A 24,638-nucleotide genomic window follows, 5' to 3' on the forward strand; every position below is an offset into this window, starting at 1 on the left:
TAAGCGTGGAGCTCAGTTCTGTATTCACGTATTTTATAGAAAAACCCACCCATACAATGTTTGCATCCAGAGTTTTCTCCCTGCACAGGACACAACATATATCAGCAGAATTGCACGGACCTCCTCCTCTTTCTGGTGGAAAACTGACACATCTGGGAAACGGATTGTGCAAGGGGCCTGCAGGTCATGTGCACAGGGGTGGGGGCGGGGGGGGGGGTCCAGCTCTACATTTGGGCTCTTCCCTGAGTACAGCCTGTTTTGGACGGAGGAAACTGGCCAGAGGCAATTTTCTTTCCTAAGTCTTTTGGCTAAAGCAGCAGCAGGCCATCACTTAGTTCCTAGCACCACGGGGATGATGGGTGTTGCAGTCTGGCACTCCCAAATGACCAGGCTGGGAAAGGCTGATCCATAGGAAGAGACTACCTCTCAGCTTATCCCCGGCAGCTCCATACAGTCCTACCTTTCTGTTCCACTGGCGGTTTAGGCAGCCCGGCTTCGAACCGAGGACAAGCATGGCAAACCAGCATCCCTGACCCATCGGTTTTGGGCCAGGTGGGCTGATGAAGTCACAGTACTGTGCAGGATGCTGGAGATGGATACCTGATTGGGGGGGGGGGGCACAGCTTGGCCACAGGGGCTTTTCTGCTTTCCTGCAGCAAAGAGAAAAGACCCCACCATGGACTCCCCTAGCAGGGTTGCTCTGTTGCTAGACTGGGGGGACCTGCTCAGCTGCAGCTCGAGGGAGGGGCATGTGCAACCAGCAAACCCTCCAGAGCGCAGCACACGGAATCAAGACCCTTCGGATGGTTTTGCATGGAAAGCAGCTTTCCTCACTTAGCTTGCGTTGCGGGGCCCTTAAATGAAGTAAAGGCAAAGGATCGCAGGGCCGGACAAAGCCATTCAAGGGCTGCCGGGGCAGGACGGGATTCGGCGACACGGGGGCGCCAAAGCGCTTTCAGCCTGCGGGTGGGCGGACGGCCATTTGGAAAAGTTCCTGAAGACTGTTCTAGCGCACATCACAAGGAGCCTGCGATGTGGGGCAAATTTGGAACCAGGGGCCCAGCATTCTGCATCTCTAGGACAGCCTTCCCAAGCATGGGGCCCTCTAAGTTTGCTGGGCTACAAGTCACATCATCCCCAGGCCGCTAACTGGGGGAGGTGGCTCTCCGGAGATGCGTTGCCTGAGCTCAGGCAGCATAACCCTCACCCAAGCGCTGCGTGTGGCTCGTCCCTGAAACGTGTGTTACCGTGTTGCGTGAACTCGGCTGCGCACACCGAGAAGAGAGAGAACGTTGTGCGAACCCAGCCACTGGAGTGCAAGGAGGTGGTGCGCTGATGCCAAGGCCTAATACAATTATCCTGTTTGCAGCACCAAACCACAGGCGAGCAAGGGCAGGTGCTGCAAACGGGGGCCTGCCCCGCCGCCCGGGAAGCTTCAGTTGTGCGCAAACGTTTCAGCTGCACAGAGAGCCCAGGGGAAGCTGGCATGCTCGGAAGTGTGATCCAGCGCGATTCGCAGCTGGCGCGAACACCAGCAGGGCCCGCTCGGAGTCCTGCCCACGCAGAACAAGGAGTGCCGGTCTTTATCAGAAGAATTTCACTGGAGAGGTCGCAAGAGGCTCCGGAAGTGCTCCAGTTCCTTAACACTCGTTGAAATCCTACAATGGAAAAAGAGAAACGAAATGGGGAGGAGAGAGAGAATTAGAAATGTTGTTGCTGTACTTGGGAACATAGAAACATAGAAAACAGAGCGAGTCAGAAGGGGCCTCCCAGGCCATCTAGTCTGACCTCCGGCACCAGCCGGCTCCGCTCACGACATGCCCACCATGTGGACATCCAGCCTGTCCTTGGACACCCTCATTGATGGGGCCTCAACGACCTCTCGTGGAAGCCCATTCCACACCCTCGGGGTCCTGAGTGTCAGGAAGGGCTTCCTGGCATCCAAATGGAACCTGGGTTCCCTGAGCTTTGCTCCGTTGCAGCGCGTCCTGCCTTCCTCTGCAGGGGAGAACAGGTCCCTGCCCACCTCCGTGTGACACCCCCTCACATACCTGCATGTCGCCAACAGATCCCCTCTGAGTCTCCTCCAGGCTGAAGAGACCCAGTTCCCTCAGTCTCGCCTCATACGGCATCCCCTGCAAACCGGCCATCAGCCTTGTGGCCCTTCGCTACACTGACTCGAACCTGGCTATATCCTTCCTATATCCACAATACTCCAGTTGCGGGCGCACCAGAGTCGCGTAGAGTGGCAGTAACACCTCTCTCGATCTAGAAGCCACACTTCTGGCTATGCAACCAAGGGTGGCGTTCGCCCTCTTGACCACCGCATCACACGGCTGGCTCATGTTCAGCCTGCAGTCGACCAGCACCCCGAGGTCCCTTTCACAAGTGCTGCTCTCCAGCCACTGGTCCCCTAGCCTGTACTTATGACGCCCATTCCTATGCCCCAAGTGCAAGACCTTGCACTTATCCACATTGAACGCCATCCTGTTGTCTCCTGCCCACTTCCACAGTCTGTCCAGATCCTTTTGGATCCGGAGTACCTGCTCCTCAGTTGTGGCCACTGCTCCAGTTTTAGTGTCATCTGCAAATTTGACCAGCAGACTGTTCACCCCTTCTTCCATGTCGCTGATGAAAAGATTGAACAGGATCGGCCCCAGGACAGTTCCCGGTGGGACCCCGCTTAAGAAAGGTAAAGGCAGTGCTGTGCATACGCTGAGATTCAGGGGAGACACCCTCTCCGCTTGCATTTGGGGGCAAGTTTCTAGTCCTTATGGCTGAAAGATTCACTGGAAAGCTGAAATAGTAAAAGCCAGGGAGCAGCAGGCAGAAATGGTCTGGAATCTGCCATTTGCAGCCTGTATGCGTAACTAGAAATACTGGAATGAACTAGTCAAATTTAAATGTTGTATCAAGACAACAGGTACCGAATGTTATACGTCTTGGTGCAGACACTGCAGCACAATATTTGATTTGTACACACAGAGCTGGACAAACACAATTTGAGCTGACAGGTGGAACCAGCTTACATGACAGGGTATCTGGTACGAAATATTTCTTCTAAAAGCAGCCTAGCTAAGCAGAACACTCGGGCATCCCTTGAGATTCCACGGAGGGGCTCCCCACCCGCCTCGGGCTGCCAGATGTATCCAGCTTCCCCAGCTTCTGAGCGTGTTGTGGTTTCCTGGCTTTGCACAAGTTTTCCTCCTCAGGTCCAAATGCCTCTCCAAAGGGCCGACTTCCCACTGAAGGCAATTTAGTACATTACCGATTCTGCTTACGGCGGTAGGTAAAGGGATGGTCATAGCCGGATGGAATAAAGGATTCACCTGCCTGGCTTCCATAGTCTGCCTTCATTTGGCCTTCCAGGGGCTTCCTTTTTGCTCCCTTGTGGATGAGGGTTAGCAATCCTTTTTCTGTGCAAAAGCTGGGAAACCGCCAAACAACTGGTGGTAGGGGGAAGGGGCAGGTGGTCCTCTCTGGGACCCCAGGAGAGCCAAATTTAACCCCCAGGCCTGGGATTCCAGACCCCTCTCACTGAGAGATGCTCACCAACCAGCTAGGTCTAAGATTTAGCCGCAAACAGAGTCTCAGAAAAGACAACGTGAAGTTAGATGGGTCAATGGACAGATTCGGTGTAAGACTGGACAGATACTGTTTTCTGAGTCACGAGTACAAACCACAGATCTCTCTCCCTCACCTCCAGAAGGGGAACAGGAATGTGGACTGAGAGGACAGGAAATGAAAGCAAACAAACTGCTCTGAATCCATGGATTGCTTGTTTGGAAACCGCAAACTATGGTCTGCCTACTAAACGACGGTTAGGGAAAACAATAGTATCTGAACTAGGTTCGGACATGTGAACCCATGCTCATGGGTTGAGTCCTGGTTGATCGTAGGTTGTTACCTCGATTTCTTTTCTCGGCTGGTTCAGACAGCACGAGAACCCATGATTCAACAACAGGCTACGGGTCAGTGACCATGCACGGCCTCCGAGTGTGGGTTATCATATTGTCTGAACCGAGTCCCAGCAGGAGCAGCAAAAAGGTTACTGGATGATAGACAACACAGAATCGAGTGTTTCCAAGAGGAAACCTCGTGCTCACCTTCCAAACGCGTTGAAGAGGGACACGATTTCCTGTCTGGTTAGATGGAACTTGTGCGACGGGCCTCTTTCAGGCATATTGTCTATCAGTCTTTCAGAAAACAGGATTTTCAGAGCCGTTCCCAAACCCTGGGTCTGTATGGAAGGGAATGAGCATGAAGTCAATCTGCAACATGGGACAGACTGCAAAGATCTCCAGAGCAGCTGCACCCAGCCAACCAAAAAGCATCCCACTCAGACGACTGAACCGGTTAAAGCTGCATAAATTTGCATGCGACTAAAATAGTCCTGAAGTTTGTAACTTATGCACGATGGCCCGTACTTTAGAAGAGGCTTTCTCAGCAATGTGAGAGATAAGTGTTAGGATCCCAGCCTGTCAAACTTCTTGATAGCACTTGTGTTAAAAATAGTTGATTTTTTTAAAACCCATGCAGTTTGCTGCATAAATAGGGTATTGTACAATGGACCTTAGAATACGGGGATAGAAGAGTAGGTGCGGAGTTGCGGGGGGGCTAAAAATGCACGCACACGCACAGCTGTGATGAACCAGGTCCAAACCACTTGGATTTGCTGGGACAGAATGAATTACCAGCTTGTGTTTCCTCATCTGTCTCCTATATACCTTGGTTCAATGCCTCCTCATTGGTTAAACCACAGTTTCTTGTGACCTTGGAACCAGGAAACTGTGGTTTGAGCACTCCTTAGCCTGGCCAAGCTGCCACCCCATCAAACTGCCGATTATCAAACGCAGCATTAACGTTCCGAGCAGGTTCTCTCTCCATATTACTCATGCTAAGACTGAGGGTTTCCAAACCAATGGAAGTACAGATAAAGCAACCAAAGATCTCTGGGGAGAGGGAAGAGGAGGAAAATTGAGGGCACGCAAGGTACTTACTTGCAGCTTCCCCCAAAGGCGACATTTAAAGCATTCTACGCAGTCCATGATCCTTGAAATGTTCCTAAAATGATGCCTGAATTCTCCCTGAGGTTGGGGACAGAACAAGAAAGAAGACGCACAGCTTGACAGCCTTCCGTTGCTTGTTCGTTTGTCTAATTACTAAAAAGAGTGCAGCACCTGCGGGGCCAGGCAGTTCAAATAAACGTGCGGAAATTCAGCGCTCCACCAGGGCCTCCTGCTCTCCCGAACTCCTCGGATTTCCCGAGCTCCAGCGCCGAGGCCCTGAGAGCAGGAGCCACCGATGGGAGATTCCTGGATTCTGTAGGACTCGTGGGGCTTGACCCGTCTGACTCCTGGGCCTCTGCCCAAGCTCTCCTCTGGACTCCTTTGCAAGCACCTTGCCCGATCTCCCGCAGGGCCTGTCTGCGTTTCAATCCCCGCCAAAGCGACGGCCGCGCTTTGCTTCCCGGAGCTGCCCTGGGAACGAGGCAGCTTTGCTCCCTCTGCTTTGGGAATGTTTTGTCATCTCTGCCTCGGCCCAGGCGATTTGACAGGGAAATGCCAGAGCCACAAGGTGATGTGCTGAACGCAGGCTCTGCGATACCTGTGGGGTTTTTAAGAACTGTCAGAAGGTGGCTTGGGATTGAACAGTTACCTTTAATTTGGCAGCTTCCCTCGGATTTCCGGCAAAAAAGGAGTTCTCGTCGATGTGCAAAGGGAAAGATCTGCAGCAGAAGAGAAGCATCAGTTATCATGGAAGTCTCTCCCTGGAATGCGGACGACACCAATTAACCAGGGTGGGCTGGGGGAGATCACCGTTAGCAGAACTACTGTCTCTGCTTCCAGGAGGAGGCCGGAGAAGGCTCTGGTTTATAGCCATTTTAAAGCTTCTAATGGGGTCTCAAGGCCTTCCCTATGGCAAAACCTTCCTTGTGGCTCTCATCGGAGATGCAGTGTGGTGGAGTGGTCAGAGCACTGGACCGGGACTCGCGAGATCTGGGTTCGAGGCCCTACTTGGCCATGAAACTCACTTGGGGGGCAGACCTGTGTGTGTTAACACAGAAGGAAGTCCTACAGCTTCCAGCATGTCCTGGGCAACTTTAGGCCAGTCACTGACTCTCAACTGAAGGTACCTCTCAGTTAAAGAGAAAATGGTTGTAAAGATAAAATGGAGAAGAAAATCATGTAAGTCCCCTTGAATTACTTGCAAGAGGGAAAGGGCAGGATGTTAAATGTTGCGCAATAATGAATGACATGAATGTAATCAATCAATCAATCAATCAATAACAATGATCCAAAGCAGGACTAGGACATCTGTCCTTAGGTCCTGATCCTGCTAAAGTTGCAACGACAGGCCAAAGTAGATGCTCAACTTTAACTGGAGCAGAGTTCACATATTTGAAGAGCTCGATTCTGCTTTAAATTGTCCCAGCGTTCCTCGGGGCATCCGCAGGGAAGTCATTCCAGGCGGGTGCCGCGGATTCCGTTCCCCACGGTATCCCTTCAGTTGCTGGCCACTGTTTGGCAATGAAAGCCAGCCCTGTCCGCATGCGGGATTTACAGAACTCCTTCGGAACGCTTCTGGTTTGGTCCCGGAATGATTCCATGTTTGATGAATGCATCTTTGTACATTTTATCAAACAGGTGGGCTGCATACTTTATCCAGGGTGGTCTGGTCCCCACAGAAAACACAGCACCCTCTGCCCCCTGTGCATTTTGTGTGTGTACCGATGTGTATTTCTCTGCACGCTGGGGAGAAAATGCTGAACAAAGACTGGCTGGATTTTTGGACGGTATATATTGCTCAAATTAAGCAAATAGTTACTTTGCCCTGAGCAGAGCAATGTTCTCTCTACACCGCAGAAGCGCCTCCCCAAGATCTTGCTGGAATGACATTTACTTGGCTAAATGCAGAATTTCCAAGAGCAGCCGCTTGGTTTCGTCGTCTTGGCTCTTGTTTCCGGTGAACAACTGGAAATCGGGGCGCTCGAAGAAGGGCAGGACTTTGGACAGGGCCCGCAGCTCAATGAGGTAGATAAAATACAGGTTCTTGAGTCTCCTGGGACCTTCACCCTGAGTCAGGACCTCATCAAAGCGCTGCTGGAACTCGGTAATATTGGGGCCCCACTGCTTCTCTGCCCAGGTGTCTGGAAAAAGGGGGGAAAGGGAAAGCGCATCCAGGTGAAGAACGGAATCATTGCCTCTATGGGCACACAGCCACCATCCACTCAAATCCTCATGCAGTTTTCCCAAAACTGGGATGCTCCAAATACATCCAACTACAACATCCAGCATCCCCAGCTGACAAAGCCGGCTGGGTAGACTAACATGCGGAGGGCCCCAGTGGCCGGAGGCTGTTCTAGTCCTCCCCACCCCTGTGCAAATCAGTGGGGTGGGGGAGTCCCACTCTCCCCTGTCTTTCAGCCTGGCTGACCAGGACCGGAGAGGATGCTCTGTGCGGGGGCCACGCCGTCCTGCTTCCTTCTTCCACTCCCTTGGGAAAAGCAAGGGGTGCCGTTTGGGGGAATGGCTGTCGCACGTGTGGGAAGAGGAAGGCTTCCATCCGAGAACCCCTGCAGGGACAAAGGGCCGAGCGCTTTCCTTCCCCAGTACGGCCGCTCCAGTCACACTCGAGCCCAGCTGCACGCTCCAGCAGAAAGACCGGGCATTGCGAGATCCGGTCCCAGCCCTCTCCTGCGGCGTGTGGTTTGGCCCAGCCATGCTGTGTCACGCTGGCTCGTCTCAAAATCTCTTGCGAGGCCAGCAACCGTCCGCCGCTTTCCCAATCCACACAGGGAAGCCACGTTCTGGCTGACAGCGAGCCAAAACCACGGCTGCAACCACGGTCCCATGCAGCCGCGTGCTGCCCCTGGCTCTGCCCCGTGCGTCCCCTGCCTTGCGCCCGCAGACCCGGCCAGATCCCTGGTCCTCACGCCCTGCCGCTGGACCCACCTCGCAAAAGGTACCGGGCGCTGAGGTGGATGTTGATGCTTGCGTGCAGGCCGGAGATGAGTCTGTAGAACGCCCGCTTCTCCACGCAGAGGCCTGCAAGAAAGATGCCCAGCGTTCAGAGCGAGGGAGGGGGCAGCGCCTGCAGCCGAGGGCTGAAAGCCGGAGGCACCCGGGGCTCATCCTGCCAAGGCAATAAAAGGCAGCAGCGAGGCTGCTGTCACTCGAGCCGTTGGGAAGGATGCCAGGAGAGAAAAAAGCAGTCACCTTGCAGCCAACTGTAGAACATGTTCCCTGGAAATAAAGAAACAAGGCAAAGATCAGCAGGAAGTCGCCCATTAAAATCCCGTCTGCTGGACCCCATTTCTGCTAAGAAAGCCTGGGGGGGGGATTTTCTGCCCCACACCGCCAACGCTTGCATCATCCAATCTGCTGAGCCCCTTTTGGCTTCTCTAGGGTTCTGCAGGGGGCAACACATCTTCAGCCAGTTCCACCCACTTTCTCCCCATTGCCAACCATCTGGTGGTCTCCCAGCATCCATCTCCAATCTAGAAGTCGGAAAAGCCTCTCCCAAAGCTTAGATTTGGCCCCAGGAGCTTTAAGCTGGCCCAGGAGAGCATAAAGATTCTGGAGAGCCGTCTCCGAGCGCTTCTCCAGAATGGAATGTGCTCCCTCGGCAGAGTGGGGGCCATCAGCCGCGAGAAACCTAGTGGGAGGCATCAGCCGAGAAGGAACAGCTTCCTAGTACAGCTCGGCCATATTCTGACATCTCTCCCTGTGAGGCAGAATACCCCTAACCCTCTAAGGGGCTGTGTTCTCTCCATAGGTTTGCTCCCCCTTGGATGCAGCTGCAAACACTCACCTTCATTTTCTCCAGCTGCTGCCAAAGCGAATTTGAAAGGAAAAGAAAAAAGGAAGAAGTGTCAGCGCTCCAGTTACGTTTGAGGAAGCAGTCATCTAATGCATGCATTTCTAGATGTACCTTCTCACATACATCTAAGCCACCTTTTAAGCTCCATTGTTTATATTTTCCCCTCTACGTTTAGGCTATTTGACTGCTCTCCCAAGACAAGGATTGCCTACGTTCCTCGCTGAAGATATTAAAATTCTGTGCAAAAGCAATTCTAGCTCTGCAGTTCCGAGAACTGGCATACACGATCCAAGTCTTTATCCTCTCCTGAATTCCTGATGCAATGCCTATGATCACAGGAAATGCGGGAGGACCCAGGAGCTCCTTTAGGGACTGAAGCCCCACTCCTGTTCTCCTGGAAATCCTCTTCAGTCACCCCACCATCTCCCACTGCTTATTTCAAGCCTATATTTGTGCCCATAAGGGCCAGGAATTTCCTCTTTTTGGTGGACGTTGAACATCTCAGAAGGCCAAATTTTTCACCCGTTTCTTGCAAAGACGCCGTGTCGATTCTCCCTTCCCTCCCACTCCTCAACTCCACAGTGCCTTGACCGGAATTTTAAAGCCTCTCTTTTTTAAAAAACTAGAGCCTTGTTTCGGGAGAACAGAAGGATGAAGCATGCAGTTTAAACAGAGATATGAAAACATATTCAACTGTACACATTGAATATGTTATCAGTTTTGGTGCCATTTCAGACACAGCAACATCTTAGGCCAACACACAACCTCACAAACCAAGAATGCCAGATCTCTCCGACAGGCAAAGGAAAACTGAGCTTACCTCTGCCAGAAGCTAATGGATTCAACGGTCTTTTTATGGACTGAGGCCTAGGGAGACAAAAACGCTTTTTCCTCAGTAGGAGTCATTGAAAACACCTCTGCCTCACCTTTCTCCCCTTGGGCCTTCCAGGCAGCTTACAAAAAACTAAAACAATTAGAACCCCATAAAGCCTCAACTAGCAACCCGAACTGGCCGCAACCGAGCGTAATACAATTCACACACACAAGACCATTTTCAGCAGACGCACGAAGCGCAGAAGGGATCGTGCAAGTGTGTGGGGCAGTGGGAAGCACTCCACCGTGGGGCTGATGCCCCAGAGAAAGTCACCAGCCTGATCGCCTAAGGAAGCGAACGCCCAGGAATGGGTCTCTGAAAATCAACTGAGGGTGGAATCCTGTGCGGGTTTACACTGAGAAAGCCCTACAATTCCAGCACTGCTCAGTTGGCCCTACTCCCCAGGGTTACTGCGGAATGCTGGGAATTGTACAGCTCTTTCTGTCTAAAAGGGCAGAGGACTGGGGCCTTCATGACTGGCTGGGCAGGCAGGCTTGGATGGAAGAAGGGAGTCTTTCAGGTACCCCGCAAATGCATTCCTTTTTGTTCTTCATAATAGTTTGTTCTTTTCACCCACCTCCTCTGTGGCTCCAACCCAGCCAAAAGTCAGTCCGAATTCCTCTGCCAGAGGAGAGACTTGCCTCGCTGGGCTCTTTTGCCCCCTCTCCAAAGCAGCTTTCCCCCTAAAAGTGCTTTGTACTTCTGCAAACCTCGGAGCCCCCCCAGGTCTGTTGAAACCTCCCCTGTGTACAGGGACGGTGCTGTTTTGGAATGGCACCCATGCCCACCCTCTCAGAAACAGGGAATCAGGGTAATGTTTCAAGTACTAACTAAAGGCGGGTTTTTCTTGATTTTACATCTCCTCCCCTTTTTTCCACTTGACAGCAGCCAAGGCGACCAACAGCAGAGTAAAAATCATTTCAAATCATGGCAAAAATGAGATGGAGGAGCAAGTATTAAAAAACAAAATCATTATGCACAAGCCCTGCCTGCGAAGGGCTCGGAACGTCTGTTGCAAGAATGCAGAACCCCTAACAGGGAGGCCTGAAAGCAGCAAGGGGGTTTCGGCCTGGCACTGCCCCTTCTCCAACCTCCAGCCCCAGGAGGTTGGCAGGCCCTTGGGGGAGGGGGGGAGTTTCCCATTAACAGGGGGTTCCTCTTAGCTAGCAGGCCTATCCACTCCCAACTGCTGCCATGCGCATGTGCTCGGATGAGACACCCAGGCGTGCCCAAGATGGAGGGCTTTGGTGGGGATGGGGGAGTGGGGGGCTGGCCCAGCCGTGGCTCACTCTGATGTTGGAGCTGTGGAGACGAGCGAGGCCCCGGCTGCCCAAACCCTCCAGGTGAGCCGGCCGAGCCAGCGCTGGATCCAAGCATTTCGAGGACAACCACTGAGCCCCCTCCCACTCCTGGTAGTGGGAAAGAGGCAGTGGGGAGCATTCTGGGGAGGGGCTCTGGGGGGGAGAGCTTGACACCCCAGGAGATGTGGATGCGAGGGCCGGTGGATGCACCTGCTGGCTGGACCAATTGGGGGCTCAGTGGGAAGAGCGTTGGTGTGCCCGCTTCCATAGCACCCCCTCCAGAGACCGGCCCCGAAGGTTCGTAAGCAGGGCTTGGGGTGACGGGGGCAGAGCGAGGGGTCACCTTTCCACCTGGAGTGCCTGTTTCGAGGCTTGCGAAGACGTTGTTTCTGCATGGAATAACGCCTCTCTCAATCACTGCCGAAGTGCCTGTCTCGTGTGGGAGGGGGCGCCCAGCTCACGGCGACTGTGGGGGGAGGCAGCACGAAAAAGCTTCCCCACCGGGCACCTGCCTGCTCAGGTGGACAGAGACCCCCTGCCAGCAAGGCTCACTTGCAGCAGTGCCAGACCCCTGGCCAGACCCCCGAAAACCTGTCTAGTGGCACAGAGGGGCGAGTCGCCCCGTGACCTGGCACGAAAAGGGGCAGGACGCCTATCTTTCCCACCCGCTCATCCAGGGGTCCCGTGGCTCAAACGCACGTACTTGAAACAGTTCTCTTCGTAGACACAGTTCCAGATCCTCCAGGCTTCGGGACCTTTGTAGCCGGTGTAGCGTTCCGGGTTGAGGAGCAGATCCACATATTCGGCCTCAGGGGACTGGATATCTAGCAGGGAAACATTCCCACTTTTAAACAAAATGCTGGATCCTGCCACATTTCCCTCAGCTGCCAAACCACCATTTCCTGGTCTGAAAGCAAAACCTACGACAGGAAGCCCCACAGTTTCTCTCTGTGCTGAGCTGTTTCCATCTATTCATGAAGGAAGCATTACTGTTTAAAACCATAATCGAATGCACATTTAGATGGGAAGCCTTGTAACTCCCAGCATCCCCCAGGTGGCCGAGCACAGCTGAATGGGGCATGCTGGGAACTGTAGGACTTCTTTCATCCAAATGTGCGTGGCACTGAGCCCTCAGGCCGAGAAAGAGAGAGAAGGTGGCCCGTACAAAGTTTCTACCATGCCATGTTGCACACATTATATAATAATTATGCCAGTTTCAGGAAGAGTGTTTTGCTGCTCAGGGCCAAAACTGCCCTACTAGGGGCAGCTTGGCTTCTTGTTCCTATACCTGCCCCACTGACCTAGAAAGCACGGATGGGAGGAGACTGCATGGCCAGTTTTAACCTCAAAAGAGTTACATGCATGCGAGGGGCTGAATCGACCTGTTTCTGCAGCTTCACCCAGTTTTAAAGTATGAAATGCCTCTTCCCCATTGCTGGCTGGAAGAAGCTAACACGTGCCACCATTTTGGCCCTGTCCCCTTTGCCTTGGCCTGCCCACCACTGAATGCAGCCCCAGCGTAAATTAAATCTGGCCCTCCTGCTGAAACAGCATTAAAAGTAACCCACAAGTTTGTATGCAAACAGGGCAGAGTTTGCAAAAACTTGCCAGATTCCATAGCTTCCTGTTTGGTCACCGGGAGATTGCCTGGCTGCCCCCAGTAATGGGGAAGGTGCTAATTATGTTAAAAGAGAGCGAGAAGGCTCTGAGCAGCCCGGAAAAAGCTTTTACAAGGCCCAACATGTTTCGGAAAGTGATTTTCAGAAGCTGCTTATCTTTTTCCAAATAATGCAGATGATCTTGCCAAGACTTCCTGCCTTGCAAAAGCTGACCAGCATGTTTCAGCAAAGAGTCTTTTGCAATGCAGGAAACCTCAGCAAGACCATCTGCACTACGTGGAAAAGAAGATAAAGCCGCTCTTGTCAAAGAAAACTTCTTTCCGAACCCTGTGCACTCAAGAAGAGATTGTGGAGGTGCCTGTGGACCCCACTGCTCCCATTTTTGGGCAGTCCAAAGAGGACGGCCGCTGCTCCTCCCAAGGCTGAGCCACCAGCAGAATCATCCGCTCTAATGGCACTTTTCCCCTGTGCTCTTTTTGTCCTTTCGATTTTCCCTCGTGACCCAGGTTAGTTGGAGGATTTTTTTTTTCTGACCCCACGTAAAAGAATAAAAAGGCAGAAACCGAGCTAATACCGCTGCCCTGGTGCCGTGTGCATTTGTATGTTCTGCAAGGTTTTTTAATCCTTCCAGCCACCTGAAACTTCACCATAAAACAGGGTTGCAGAACCTTAGAACTGCCCAGAAGAAAGATGCAGACAAGCTGGAAAGGGGTCAGTGAAGGGCACCAAAGGACTGGAGGAGAGACTGAAAGAGCTCGGAACTGAACCAAGGTTCAATTTGGATGCCAGGAAGTGCTTCCTGACAGTTAGGACCCAGAGGGTATGGAATAGGTTTCCACAGGAGGTGGTGGAGGCCCCACCGGTGGAGGTGTTCAAGGACAGGCTGGATGTGCACATGGTGGGCATGTCGTGAGCAGAGCCGGCTGGAGCGGGGGGTCAGACTAGATGGCCCGGGAGGCCCCTTCTGACTCACTCTGTTTCTCTGTTTAACCTTGGGAAGAGAAGACTGAAGGGAGACAGGCGAGCGCTCACCACTTTCTTGAAAGGCTGCCCAGACGCTGTGATTCTGTAAAGCTATTCCCCTTCTTGACAGCTGAAGCACCCTCTCCAGAGGCTTAGAGCCCTAAGCTACATCGTACTGGTATTTCTGGAAGTTTGCCCTTGCTTTTTTCATTCGGTCCCACCAGCCACTGGAATGCCGCCCCGACGGCTTCCCCAAAATGAAATCTAGCCCCATGGGAAAAGGGGCTCCTCATGCCTGCAGCCAAGGCCCCCACACACAGACACCAACAATACCATCAATTTCGCAAAAGTTTTCCGAAGAATCGTCGTGCCGCGTCCACCGGAGCAGAGCCTCTGCCGTTTCCTTGCTGCAAAACGAGCAGGAAGAGAGTTTGCCACTCAAACAGCACGAGGCGGTCGTGCATTAAAGAAGCAGTGGGCAGGGGCAGGGGCAGGTCGAGGTGAGGCCGGCACAAAACCAAGCCTGGGGCCTGCCAGAAGCGAAGGATCGCTCTCCCGCTGCAGGGCCAGCATGCCCAGGGACCTGGCTGCTCTCCATCACCCGTGAGCTAGCCAGGCCACGAGGGAAGGGGCGCCAAGGGCTGCTGTTTGGCTTGTTTGTTAACATTTTCCTCTGAGGAGCCCAAGGCAGCTTCCATGGGCCACCTCCTCTCTGTGTGCGACTGCCAGAGTTAAAAGACTCTCAGTCACACCGGTCGCGGGAGTAGAAACGTGTCCTCGGCTCCCAAATCAGCGTTTGTGGGAGGGGGTGAGAAGACGTAACGTGTGGAAACGCTGCCACAAGAGGCAAACCCAAACCAGGCTCTTCCTTGCAAGCCACCCCAAATTATCTAGGGGAAACTGTACCTCAAGGATCCATCCACAGCTCCGAGTCTCTCTGCTTCTTCACAGTCTTCGACCGAGGAGGCAGCCTCCCTGGAATACTGCAAAGCGAGAGCGGGCGCTGCAGAACCGATCCGAGCCCTCCGCCCGAGGAGGGCAAGCAGCTTGGAGGTCCGCGCCCAGCATCCTTCCCCCAGCCGGGGCACTGGTGACACCCGCTGATCGCTCTCCGAGCTGGAGCGGTGCATTTTCCGGGGAAGAAGGGATGAGCTGGGTGGGACTCTGTCGGGGGCGGGCTGCCAGCCATGCACGGATGGTGGAAAGGACTTGACCGCCTCTGCGGACGGGAGCCTGGGCACCGGCTCTACTCTGGATGTGGGCCGGCAACCAAGTGGCTCCTGACTTAAAGACTCGTCCTTTCTCCCTCTCCTCTGTAAGGAAACTGGGAGAGGAACTGTCTGTGCACGGACATCCCGACCACATGCAAAGCCAGGCTGGGCTCCGCTGGTTCCCCTGGGATCTCACCGTGACCTACCTTAAAGCTCTCGGATCGGATTCCACCGGGGACCTCGTCCTGAAAGCAGAGATTGCAAGACCAACGTCTGTCTTGTGCTTCCGTCCTCTTCCAAGCAGCATCCTTAACGCGTTGCTTCGCAACTAATTTTTGGGGGGGCATCTTGAATAGGAAGAGGGAGCAACTTCCCACCTTCTCCTGCCTCACCATGTCCCCTGAGATGGCTGGATGGCAACCAGGCAGCCAGAAGAAACCTGGAGGTGTGGGGAGGCCTGGGCCAGGGACCGCCAGTGGCCGACCCAGGCAGCCCACCGGCATCCTCACAACTCAAGCCGGGCCCCGGGAGCTCCCCGCAGGGGCCTCTCGCAGCTGGCCAGTCCCAGGGTGCGGGCTCACTCGTGAGGCGTCATTGCTGCTCTGCCTCCTTTGGCCCAGAACGCCAAAGGCACACCTGAAGCGCACCAGGCGGGAGGGAACGGCCAGAGTCCGCTGCACTGCTCACCAGGTGCAGAGCGCATTCAAGGCCTGCACTCTGATGGAGGAGCCGCCACCAACCCCTCGTTGCAAAAAGGAAACAGCTGTTGCAGCAGCCGGCATCGCTCACTCGCAGGCTCGGCTTGTTTCCGACCGGCATGCAGTCATCTCTGTCCATTGAGCCCAGTCAGGAACAGAGCTGGGAATTTTTTCTGGGTTGTAAACTTTGAAATATTCCTACAAAGTGCCGGGATTGCTTCCAGCTCCCTCTCGGCTCTCCGTGGCCTCTTACGGCTCCACATCTGGGCAGGCCACGGTGGGCATGTCATGAGCAGAGCCGGCTGGAGCCGGGGGTCAGACTAGATGGCCCGGGAGACCCCTTCTGACTCGCTGTTTCTGTTTCTATCTGTCTTTGCACACCACCTACGTTGGCTGACAGCAGGCGTGGACCCACGGCTTGCCCCACACGGCAAAAGCTCATGGGGAAGTGGTGTGGGGCTGAGCGGGCTGGCCCCTCCTATCCCGCATCGAGGGGCTTTCATGAGACAGTTTCCCACTGCGGAGCCAGAGAGAGCTGTGGCACTCTGTGAAAACTCAGGCGGCCCCTTTGCGCTCTCTGCAGGTGTCCCTGCTCACACATCATCCTCAGCGCCCCGTTCTCTCCGGTGTGAACACGCCGCTTCCGCAGGGGGTGTGCCCAGCCCCCGCGGCCCCAAGGACCACCCTGGCATTGTAGAACAGCTGTAACTCGGCTTGGTCCTCCTCAGCCTGGCACCTGCCAGATGTGCCTGACTACAAATCCCATCATTTCCAGATAGGATTTGCAGTCTGGAGGGCGCTAACCTGGGGAAGCCTGCCATCGCCCACTGGGCTTAAAGCCTTGGTGGAAGGAGCGAATCCCACAACCAGTGCTATAGCAAGAAACCTTTTCTGTGCTAGGAAACTCCTGTGACCTCGTAAAAATTTGGCGCTTGCCTCGAGCCACCCGTAAGGCAGTTGGACGATGTGCCCGCGCCCGGGGCAAGGACAGGGTATGGGGTGCGGGGGGCTTTTACTTACCGATGGGCATGGCCTCACGGCACAATCTCTAATCCCACAATGACTGCTGTCGCTCCAGAAAGGACAAGGCTTCTTCAGGTTAACCTGAAAAGAGTGGCGAGCGGAGAGGCCGTTCAACCAGGCTGAATCGAAAAGTGAAAGACACGGCTGACTTGATGGATCGTGAACAGATCGATGTCCCTCGGATTAGTAACCAGAAGTGTGGAACAGCGGAGCAAACGAAACCACTACTACCAGAGAGCATGTGGAGCGGTCGAATCTTTGTCTGTGCGCACACACAAAACGCAAACTAAAAGCGGAACTTACCTGGGCGCCACCTGGCTCCTAGGCAGAGGTCCTCCCCGGACGGCCTGTCTGTGACCCCCAAGGCTTTCTAACTTACCTAGAGTTGATCCTGAGCTCTGCACTGGAGTGACCTTTGCTATATTGTTATCTCTTGTATTTTAATTTATGTTGTGAGCCGCCCTGAGGCTTCGGCGAATGGGGCGGCATAGAAATGTTTTAATAAATAAATAAATAATAAATAAATAGTCCACCTACTAACTACTTTAAAAATCACAAGGAGGACTTCTATCAAACTTGGGAACCTTTTTATTATTGGCTGGAGAAACGGGACTTCGCATAGATTTAAATATGTTTTTAAGTTATCATAAATGGAAAAAGAAGGGCGTGGGGGCTGACCCAGCGGGCTCGATGTTTTTGATGATGGATGTTGTTTGTAGTTTTCTTTTTGTTTTTTTAGGATTATAATTTCTCAAATAAAACTTATTTTTTAAAAAAAATTACAAGGAGGAATTAACCCTATTTTTGTACTTTTCAGGGTGGGTGGTTCTCATCCAACCACTATTCCAGCAACAGAAGAGTTTGATTTTGCTTGGCTTAATTGTCGTTGTTACGTGCTGGAAGCTGTCTTCGACTTCTAGCAACCCTATGAATGAAGGCCCCAAAATGGATTTCCCGTAACAGTCCTGCTCAGCAATTCTTTGCTTAATTACAGGCAGAAAAATTAAGCAAAGAATTGGGATGGGGAGATACTGTGATGTGCCCCCAAGTTTAGTATTTCCTTCATATCCCCCCCCCACAAAAATGCACTTTTTCTGCAGATTGGGCACAACTCCCCATACAGTTCTATAGCCAAAGCTACATACCTATTTATTTAAAACTTTTTGATACCGCCCACTACCAATGTCTCAGGACGGTTTGACAGTTAAACAGAACAAAAACAAAAAACAAAACAAAACACAGCATCCTGATTAATTTCTAGTGATAAAACCCATTTCTAGTGATAAAAACATATGTACAGGTGCCCCTGCCTGGCTTTCCTTCCCCTTCCTCTATTGTCTTTCTGTGTCAAATGCTTCTGAGTGTAAGCTCCTCTGGGCAGGGACCCTATCCCCTTCTACCTGGTAAAGAGCCAGGCTCTTTCATGGCTACTGCAGCCTTTTAGAGCAATGCATAATGGTTTCATGTAGGAAATATGCAGATCTCCTTAATTTGGGGGACTACAACTCCCATCAGCCACAGTTAGGGCATTCTAGTCCGACGTTACACACCCGATTTAATGCTTGTCACTTGGAAATGCATCCACCAGTGCGGAACAGAGAAATACAGAATACAGCCCAGAACAGAAGACCCAAGAATATTAAACAGGTATTCTCTTTCTCTCCGAGAAAAGAAAGTTCTGGATGTTAACCAACAACCTTCAAACTACCCATATCTGGTTTCACACTTGAAAAGATTCACCATAACCAACTCTAAAAGGCACATTCTATTCAAGCAAGTACCAAAGGATCCCTCTGGGGGATAGAGAAAGAGAACAGCGAATGAAGAACGTATTAAACTGTACCTTGTAATATCTGAAATAATCGCTTTCTAGGAGCTTCTGCAGGCGGGGGAAGATCTTGAAGTTGTTGTAGGTGTCTACAGTCTCAACATCACAGGAGCAATCATCTAAATGGCCAGTCACCTGATAAATATGGAGGCAACAAAGATTAAAAAGCATTACAGTAACTAGGGTGTCTGTTGCAACAATACCAAGATGATCAGCATGTATCTAACATGCTCGAGTTATCAAAATATGCTCTGTTATTACATTGCAAATACATCCTGCCTTTTTCCCTCTTGCAAGCTACCCAAGGCGGCTGAAACAGTCCTGCTCCGCTCCATTTTATCTTCACAACAGCCTTGCGAGGTAGCTTAGGCTGAGGGTGAGTGACTGGCCCAAAGTCACCCAGGCAGTGTCATGGCTGACTGGGGACTCGAACCCGGATCTCCCCGGTCCCCAGTCCGGCATCTCACCAGCACAGCACACTGGCTCTCGTTTGTCTTCACAACAAGCCCAAAGGGCAAATTACACATTTTATTTATTTATTTATTAAAACATTTTTATGCCGCCCCATTCGCCGAAGCCTCGGGGCGGCTCACATCATCACACGCAATTCTGTGGTTTCACAGCCTTTAAAAATAAAAGCAACCCTCAAGGAATGAGCGTCGCATCTGCTGCCTGTCCCAACTGTTGCCTGATTCGGTCGTTTGGTTTTGAGGCTGCTGTTTAATCCCACACGATGTACCCTGCTGGCTTTTTAATGATAGCCAAACCACCTGGGTAGGAAGGGTGTCCTCGCCGGAGTGTAATGCTCAAAGGAAAGTTTCCAGGGGGCTGTTTCGGGCCGGCCACTGCTGGCAGGGGAGGCCAAGCGCAAGACAAGCCCCCTCCCGCCCCGCCGGGAGCCAGCCCTTCCGAGGAAAGCCGCTTCCGGGCAGGAGGAGACTCAGCCACGGCCCTACGGCACGGCACGTAGGCTAGGAGGAAGTGGCCCAACGGCAAGGCAGGGAGACGCAAATCTCTGCTTCCTTCCTTGTCGCCAGCTCCCTCCAGCGAAGCTGGCTTGGCACGACGGGAACCGCAGGTAAACGCCTCTGGAGGGCAAAGGCGTGGGGATCTCCCCAGTGCAGGTCCAGGCAACACACAAACCTCCCCATGGCGTGCATGCGTGTGTGCGTGCACATGACACCTGCTGACTCAGCCTTGCTGCAACCGGCAGCGATGTGGCTTCTTCCTGCCGTGCTCGGCAAGCGGCCCAGGGTTGGGCTTAGCCGGTTTCCTCTTCCACCACCAGCAGGCACATTCATCTCTGAAGCTGATAAGGCGGACTCAAGGTACGCCCCTTTGTCTCAGAGAGACTTGTCTTGCTTTCGAATCATGCGATGGAGCTGGCTGGACACGAAGTCTCACTAGCAGAGAGACACACTTCTACACACCCCACAGTGACAGACTTCCAGGTACTTGGGAGGGCTCTCCTACCTCCCCTCAAGCTTCTGTTCCCAAGGCTCAACAGGCCCAGTTCTTTCCATCCCTCTTCAAAGGGGTCTGTTTCCAGTCCCCGGATCACCCTTCTTTCCCTCCCCTGTACCCTTTCTAGCTTGTCTGCATCTTTTTCACCTGTGGTACCCAGAACTGGACACGGGACTCCAGGTGAGGCTAGGGGAACTATGCACCAAAGAAAATATTAAGGCATTAAAAATATTAAAAAGCCGGCAGTAAACTTAATTATCGGAGCAGTAGATTAAAAATTAAATGTTCACCAGAAGAGGGAGGACAAGACTTAACCTGGCGTCTAAATGTACACAGCGACCACACCAGGAGGATGTCCCTGGGATGGCATTCCACAGACAAGGGGCCAGCATGGAGCAGTCTCTTCCCCTGGTGCGCGGGAGACCACCTGGGCCACAGGGGGAATTATTTCACATGGCTGCATCCAACACTCAGACTTCTTAGGATCTTAAAAAGAAACCTGCTGGACACGACCAGAGGTTGACCAGGGTTAATGTCAGCACTTTGCTTCCACTGTGGCCACACAGAGGCTCACGAGTGCCACAGCACCTCGCGCCCATGTTCCCCAGGAATTGACCGACAGGTGCCTCTGATCCTGGAGGGAACATGCAGCCAGCACATTTGACTAGTCCTCCCTTCCTCTAGGAACTTGTCCAGTCCTTATTTAAAGCCCTCCAAATTGGTGACCCTCTTAGCATCCTCAAGAATTGAGTTCCACAGGTTAACAGTGTGCCCTGTGAGCTCATTTTTGACATCTGTTTTTGACAGCTTGGAGAAGATCCAGCAAGCCAAAGAAAACAGAGATGGAAAAGGTCCAGCCTTTAAGTTTCACATTTCGAAATGAGCAGCGATGAGGAATATTTCGAAAGCTAATGAAAGCTAATGCCCTTTCAGGCAGTATCACCACCAAACCTTTCACAAGCCTTGATCTTTTTGGATCCCTCCTCCTCCACTGGACTGACACGGATGGGAGGAAATGGGCTTGTTTAAGCAAAATCCAGATACAGAGTTTGCTGCCCTGCTCTGCAGCTGCTGCTGCTCCTTCAACAGCAGCTAAAATATTTCATAGGAGCAACATTAGCCCTGCTTAAGGCTAAGCAGTATCCCTACTCGACCAGGGCTTCCCACCAGGTCAGACAGCGAGCAAGACGGCAGGGAGAGAAGCGTGTGATTCCAAAACCCACTCCAGAAACTGCGGCAAAGCAAGATACTATTCGCTTTTATTTCCTCAGCATGAAAGCAACACCCAAAATTGTCGCCCGGTTGTTTGCCCCAGCTCAGAAAGATGCCACAGGAAAGCCACTTCTACAGCGGCAAGCCTCAGAAACCACGCACAAGGAGGCCTTCTCAGAGCGAAGCACATTTTTAGACGGGGCCTAGCCAGCGTGGCAGAGTGCTTTCCACTACACAACACAGGCAGATATTGACTTCCACCCACACGGCATCACGCATGAGAATTGCAGCGCCATTATTCACCCGCCAATCCACCTCTGTTTATGAAAAACGTCATCCCCTCCAGTTGCCAGGTGCATCATCGGTGAAGTGCGAGAAGGCACCCGTGAAGGCCACTCCCACACACACCTAGAGAGCATCACAAGCCACGGGGAACTAAAGCATTAATCATCCCCTAAGAAAAGAATTAGGGAAATTCGAGGAACTCTACCACCATCTAGCACTGGATGAGCAACACGGCGGTACAGGATGGCAGTCGACGTTGCACGGGAGATGCTGAAGCCAGCATGTTTTACAGCAATCCGTGATTTGCTGCTTCTGTTTGCAGGATTATATTTTATGCATGTGATTTTCGTTTTCCTAAAGCTTAAAAATAAAATATTTGTAGAAAACTGAGCAAGGCATATGTCCACAGGCAGCTGAGGCTTAAGTGTGAGTCCCTACTCAGCCTGAGACTAGCCAATTGGAATGGATGGATCTTTTGGGGGGAACATAAGCTGCAGTTATGGAGGACCCGATCTGGACTGGGACCTTAAACTGCCCCAACTGCCTCCCCACCCCCCCATTAGGGTCTCAGTCCTGCCTGGGACTCTCATGCTTACCTGAGTGGCAGGGGGAGAGAGCTGCTGGCCAGGTTTTCAAAGGTTTTTGATGGTAAACAAACAGTTTGAAGCCCACACAATGCACAAAGGCCATCTTAATATGATTTCATGTTTTGACTGGGTCACCTCCCTGGTGGACTATGGGAATGCCGTGGACATAAATCTATCTTGACTTCTGAAAAGTTTCTGACAAAGTGCCCCATGATACCCTGATGAGCAAACGAGCTAGAAGTGGGCCAGATGGAACCACGGTCAGCTGGATCCACAGTCAGCTATAGAATCGGACTCAAAGAGTGCTCATCAAAGGCACCTTCTCAAACTGGGGGGAGGGAAGAAACGGGGTACCAGAGGGTTTAGTCCTGGGCAAGGTGCTCGTCAACATTTTTTTAATGACCTGGATGAGGAAGTGCAGGAACAATGATCAGATTTGCAGATAACACAAAACAGGGTGGGATAGCTAATACCCCGGAAGATAGAAATAATATTCAAGATGATCTTGATAAGGTCGGAGAGCAGGGTTGAAAAAAAAGAAGGGAAATCAATCGGGAGAGATGCCAAGTTCTGCACGCAAGAAAAAGAAACTCAACACATCAATACAGGGAATACTTGGCCCAAAATACTGCAAGCGAGAAGGATCTTGGAATTGCAGATCATACGCTAAATATGAGCCAACAATGTGGTGTGACTGCAAAAAGCACGAATCCTATTTTGGTTGCATCTATAGAAGCATTACTCCCAAATCATGTGAAGTCCTAGTTCCCCCTTACTCTGCACTGGGTAGACCTCGTGTGGAGTCCTGTGCCCAGATAAGGCACCACAGCTGAAGAAAGATGCAGAGAAGCTGGAAGGAGTTCTGAGGAGGGCTGCAAGGGCGATTCAGGAACGGACAACTAAGCCCTGTGAGGAGAGACAGAAAGAAGGGGCAGGAAGAGAAGCCCCAGGGGAGATAGGATAGCGCTCTCCACTCACCTGGAAGTTTGTCACAAAGAGAAAGGCCAGGTTCTCTTCTTGATCACTGCAGAGTGCAGGCCACAGAATAAGGGATCAAGTAACAGGAAGCTAGATCCCAACTAGACAGTAGGAAAACCTTCCTGACTGTTAGAGCAGGACAACAATGGAACCCATTACCTGGGCAGGTGGTGGGCTCTCCCACCCCCCCAGGCATTCAAGATGCACTTGGACAGCCACCTGAAAGGAATGCTTTAACTTGTGTCCTGCACTAGACTGGGGATGGGTGGGCCGGAGGGCCCTCAGGCTCCTTCCAGCTCTACAATTCTATGATTCACCCAGAAGAGAATCTACTGAAAAAAATCGAGACCTGAAAGAATACATAAGAATAACCGAAGCACAAGTACACGGAGCAGGGCTAACTTGAGAAGGCTCAGAAGTTTGACCATTTAAAACAACAGCTCAAAGAGAACATCTCTGGGCCTAGTTGGGGAGCCCATTACAAGCTGCTCACACAACCGGGCTTAGGGACCAGAGCTGCTACATCGGATGACAAAGTTTTGCGGCTAGTCTAGCCCACACATGACCCACCTGCTCACCCGAAGGCGCATCGCCAGTAATCCCATGCATAATGAACTGGGGGTAAAGCTTATCTAACCCTCCACTACTGACTTCCCAGTAAGAGCAGATGAAAGTATCACAGGTTCAGTTGAGCCCCGAGCCTACAAGATCACCTCTAGGGTCCAAACCAGGACCGTGTGATTACTAACAGCAAAGAGTGGCCTGGAATCAGGTGGCCCAAAATTAAGATACGATTCAGCTGATATGCTGAGGTGTGTCCACTCAGAGGCCAGTTCCCCTGAATCGGTGCCTCCATCATCCCGCTTTCGCCCACTCCTTTACAGCGCCAAGTGCAGAGCAGGCTTCCCCAAACTGAGGCCCTCCAGGTGGGCTGGAGACCAGCTCCCACGGTCCCCATGGCTGGAGCCCCCACTGAGGAGGGCGAGAGGCCCTAGGCTGCAGCCCTAGGCACGCTCGGGCAGAAAAGTCTCACCCACCCAGCCTTCAGCTAGTTCACACAGGGCTGCTTCTCCAGCATCCAGAAGCATTTCACCTGCAGCTCTCCCCTTGCCCTCCTTGCAGTCCTGTAAGGTAGGCTAGAATCAGGGCAGCCCCCAAGGCTGAAGAGTACGCCGGGGGTCTCCGCGGCTCCCCCTCTAGCCTCCGAGGGCGGGCGGCTCATCTAGAGCGCAAGGCGCGGCCGCGACGCGGAAACCTCCCCGGGGGGCGGGGGAGCGCGAGAGGCACGGGCACCCGCGCACTGGGCACCTGCTGCCGCCCCGGGACCACCTCCGGCCGCGCGGAAAGCCGCTCCATCGCCCCCCCCCCACCGCGCGCAGCCGCCGGCTCGGGCTCTCCGCCGCTCTCTGAGCGCGTGCAGAGTGGCGGCGCGCCTGGCGTGGCCTGCGGGGGCGTTCCCCCGTCCCGCTCCGCGGAGACGCGCCGCGCCGAGGCCGACGGGCAGGCCGTGCGTGTCCGCGAGTCCCCCGCGTGGGGCCGGCGCGCGCGTCCGCCCTGCCCGTGGGAGGCGCCGGTGCGCGGCAGGCAGGCGCGGGAGCGGGGCGCGGAGCGGGCGCGGAGCGGCGCTCACCTGGCAGAAGCAGCGCTGCTCGGCGGACGGAGGGTGCGCGGCGGCGCAGGCGGCGAGGAGCAGGGCCAGCAGCGCCCGGCGCAGCGGCGGAGCGCTCATCGCGGGGCGGGGGAGGCGAGGCACCGCGCGGCTCGGCTCGGCT

General features: G+C 53.1%; 1 protein-coding gene across 2 annotated transcripts; it reads right to left on the reverse strand.

Moving 5' to 3' along the window:
• On the reverse strand, positions 1-24,631 carry ERO1A (endoplasmic reticulum oxidoreductase 1 alpha). 2 transcript variants are annotated; one of them, XM_044436543.1, is made up of 16 exons: positions 24,497-24,631; positions 18,356-18,475; positions 16,510-16,593; positions 14,998-15,036; positions 14,487-14,563; positions 13,914-13,987; positions 11,702-11,822; positions 9,644-9,690; positions 8,815-8,829; positions 8,220-8,246; positions 7,956-8,048; positions 6,904-7,150; positions 5,659-5,728; positions 5,001-5,087; positions 4,107-4,240; positions 1-1,658 (listed from the first exon to the last, which is right to left on the reverse strand). In XM_044436543.1, the coding sequence occupies exons 1-16, from the start codon at positions 24,593-24,595 to the stop codon at positions 1,598-1,600; spliced, it is 1,395 nt and encodes a 464-aa protein (XP_044292478.1). In that variant the 5' UTR covers positions 24,596-24,631; the 3' UTR covers positions 1-1,597. The 2 variants fall into 2 exon arrangements, with proteins under 2 accessions (XP_044292478.1, XP_044292477.1); XM_044436542.1 differs by having other exon boundaries at positions 8,815-8,832.
• Positions 24,632-24,638: the final 7 nt, after the last annotated feature.

This window comes from Varanus komodoensis, unplaced genomic scaffold (assembly GCF_004798865.1).
Source record: "Varanus komodoensis strain SLA01 unplaced genomic scaffold, ASM479886v1 scaffold3, whole genome shotgun sequence".
NCBI lineage: Eukaryota > Metazoa > Chordata > Lepidosauria > Squamata > Varanidae > Varanus > Varanus komodoensis.

Excerpts from the sequence above, each read along its gene's own strand:
- ERO1A (XM_044436542.1), bottom strand. The coding sequence starts at position 24,595 with ATGAGCGCTCCGCCGCTGCGCCGGGCGCTGCTGGCCCTGCTCCTCGCC. Across the intron at positions 16,594-18,355 it reads ATTATTTCAGATATTACAAG|GTTAACCTGAAGAAGCCTTG; the intron begins GTACAGTTTAAT and ends CACTCTTTTCAG. Across the intron at positions 8,049-8,219 it reads GTTCTACAGTTGGCTGCAAG|GCCTCTGCGTGGAGAAGCGG; the intron begins GTGACTGCTTTT and ends TCTTTCTTGCAG.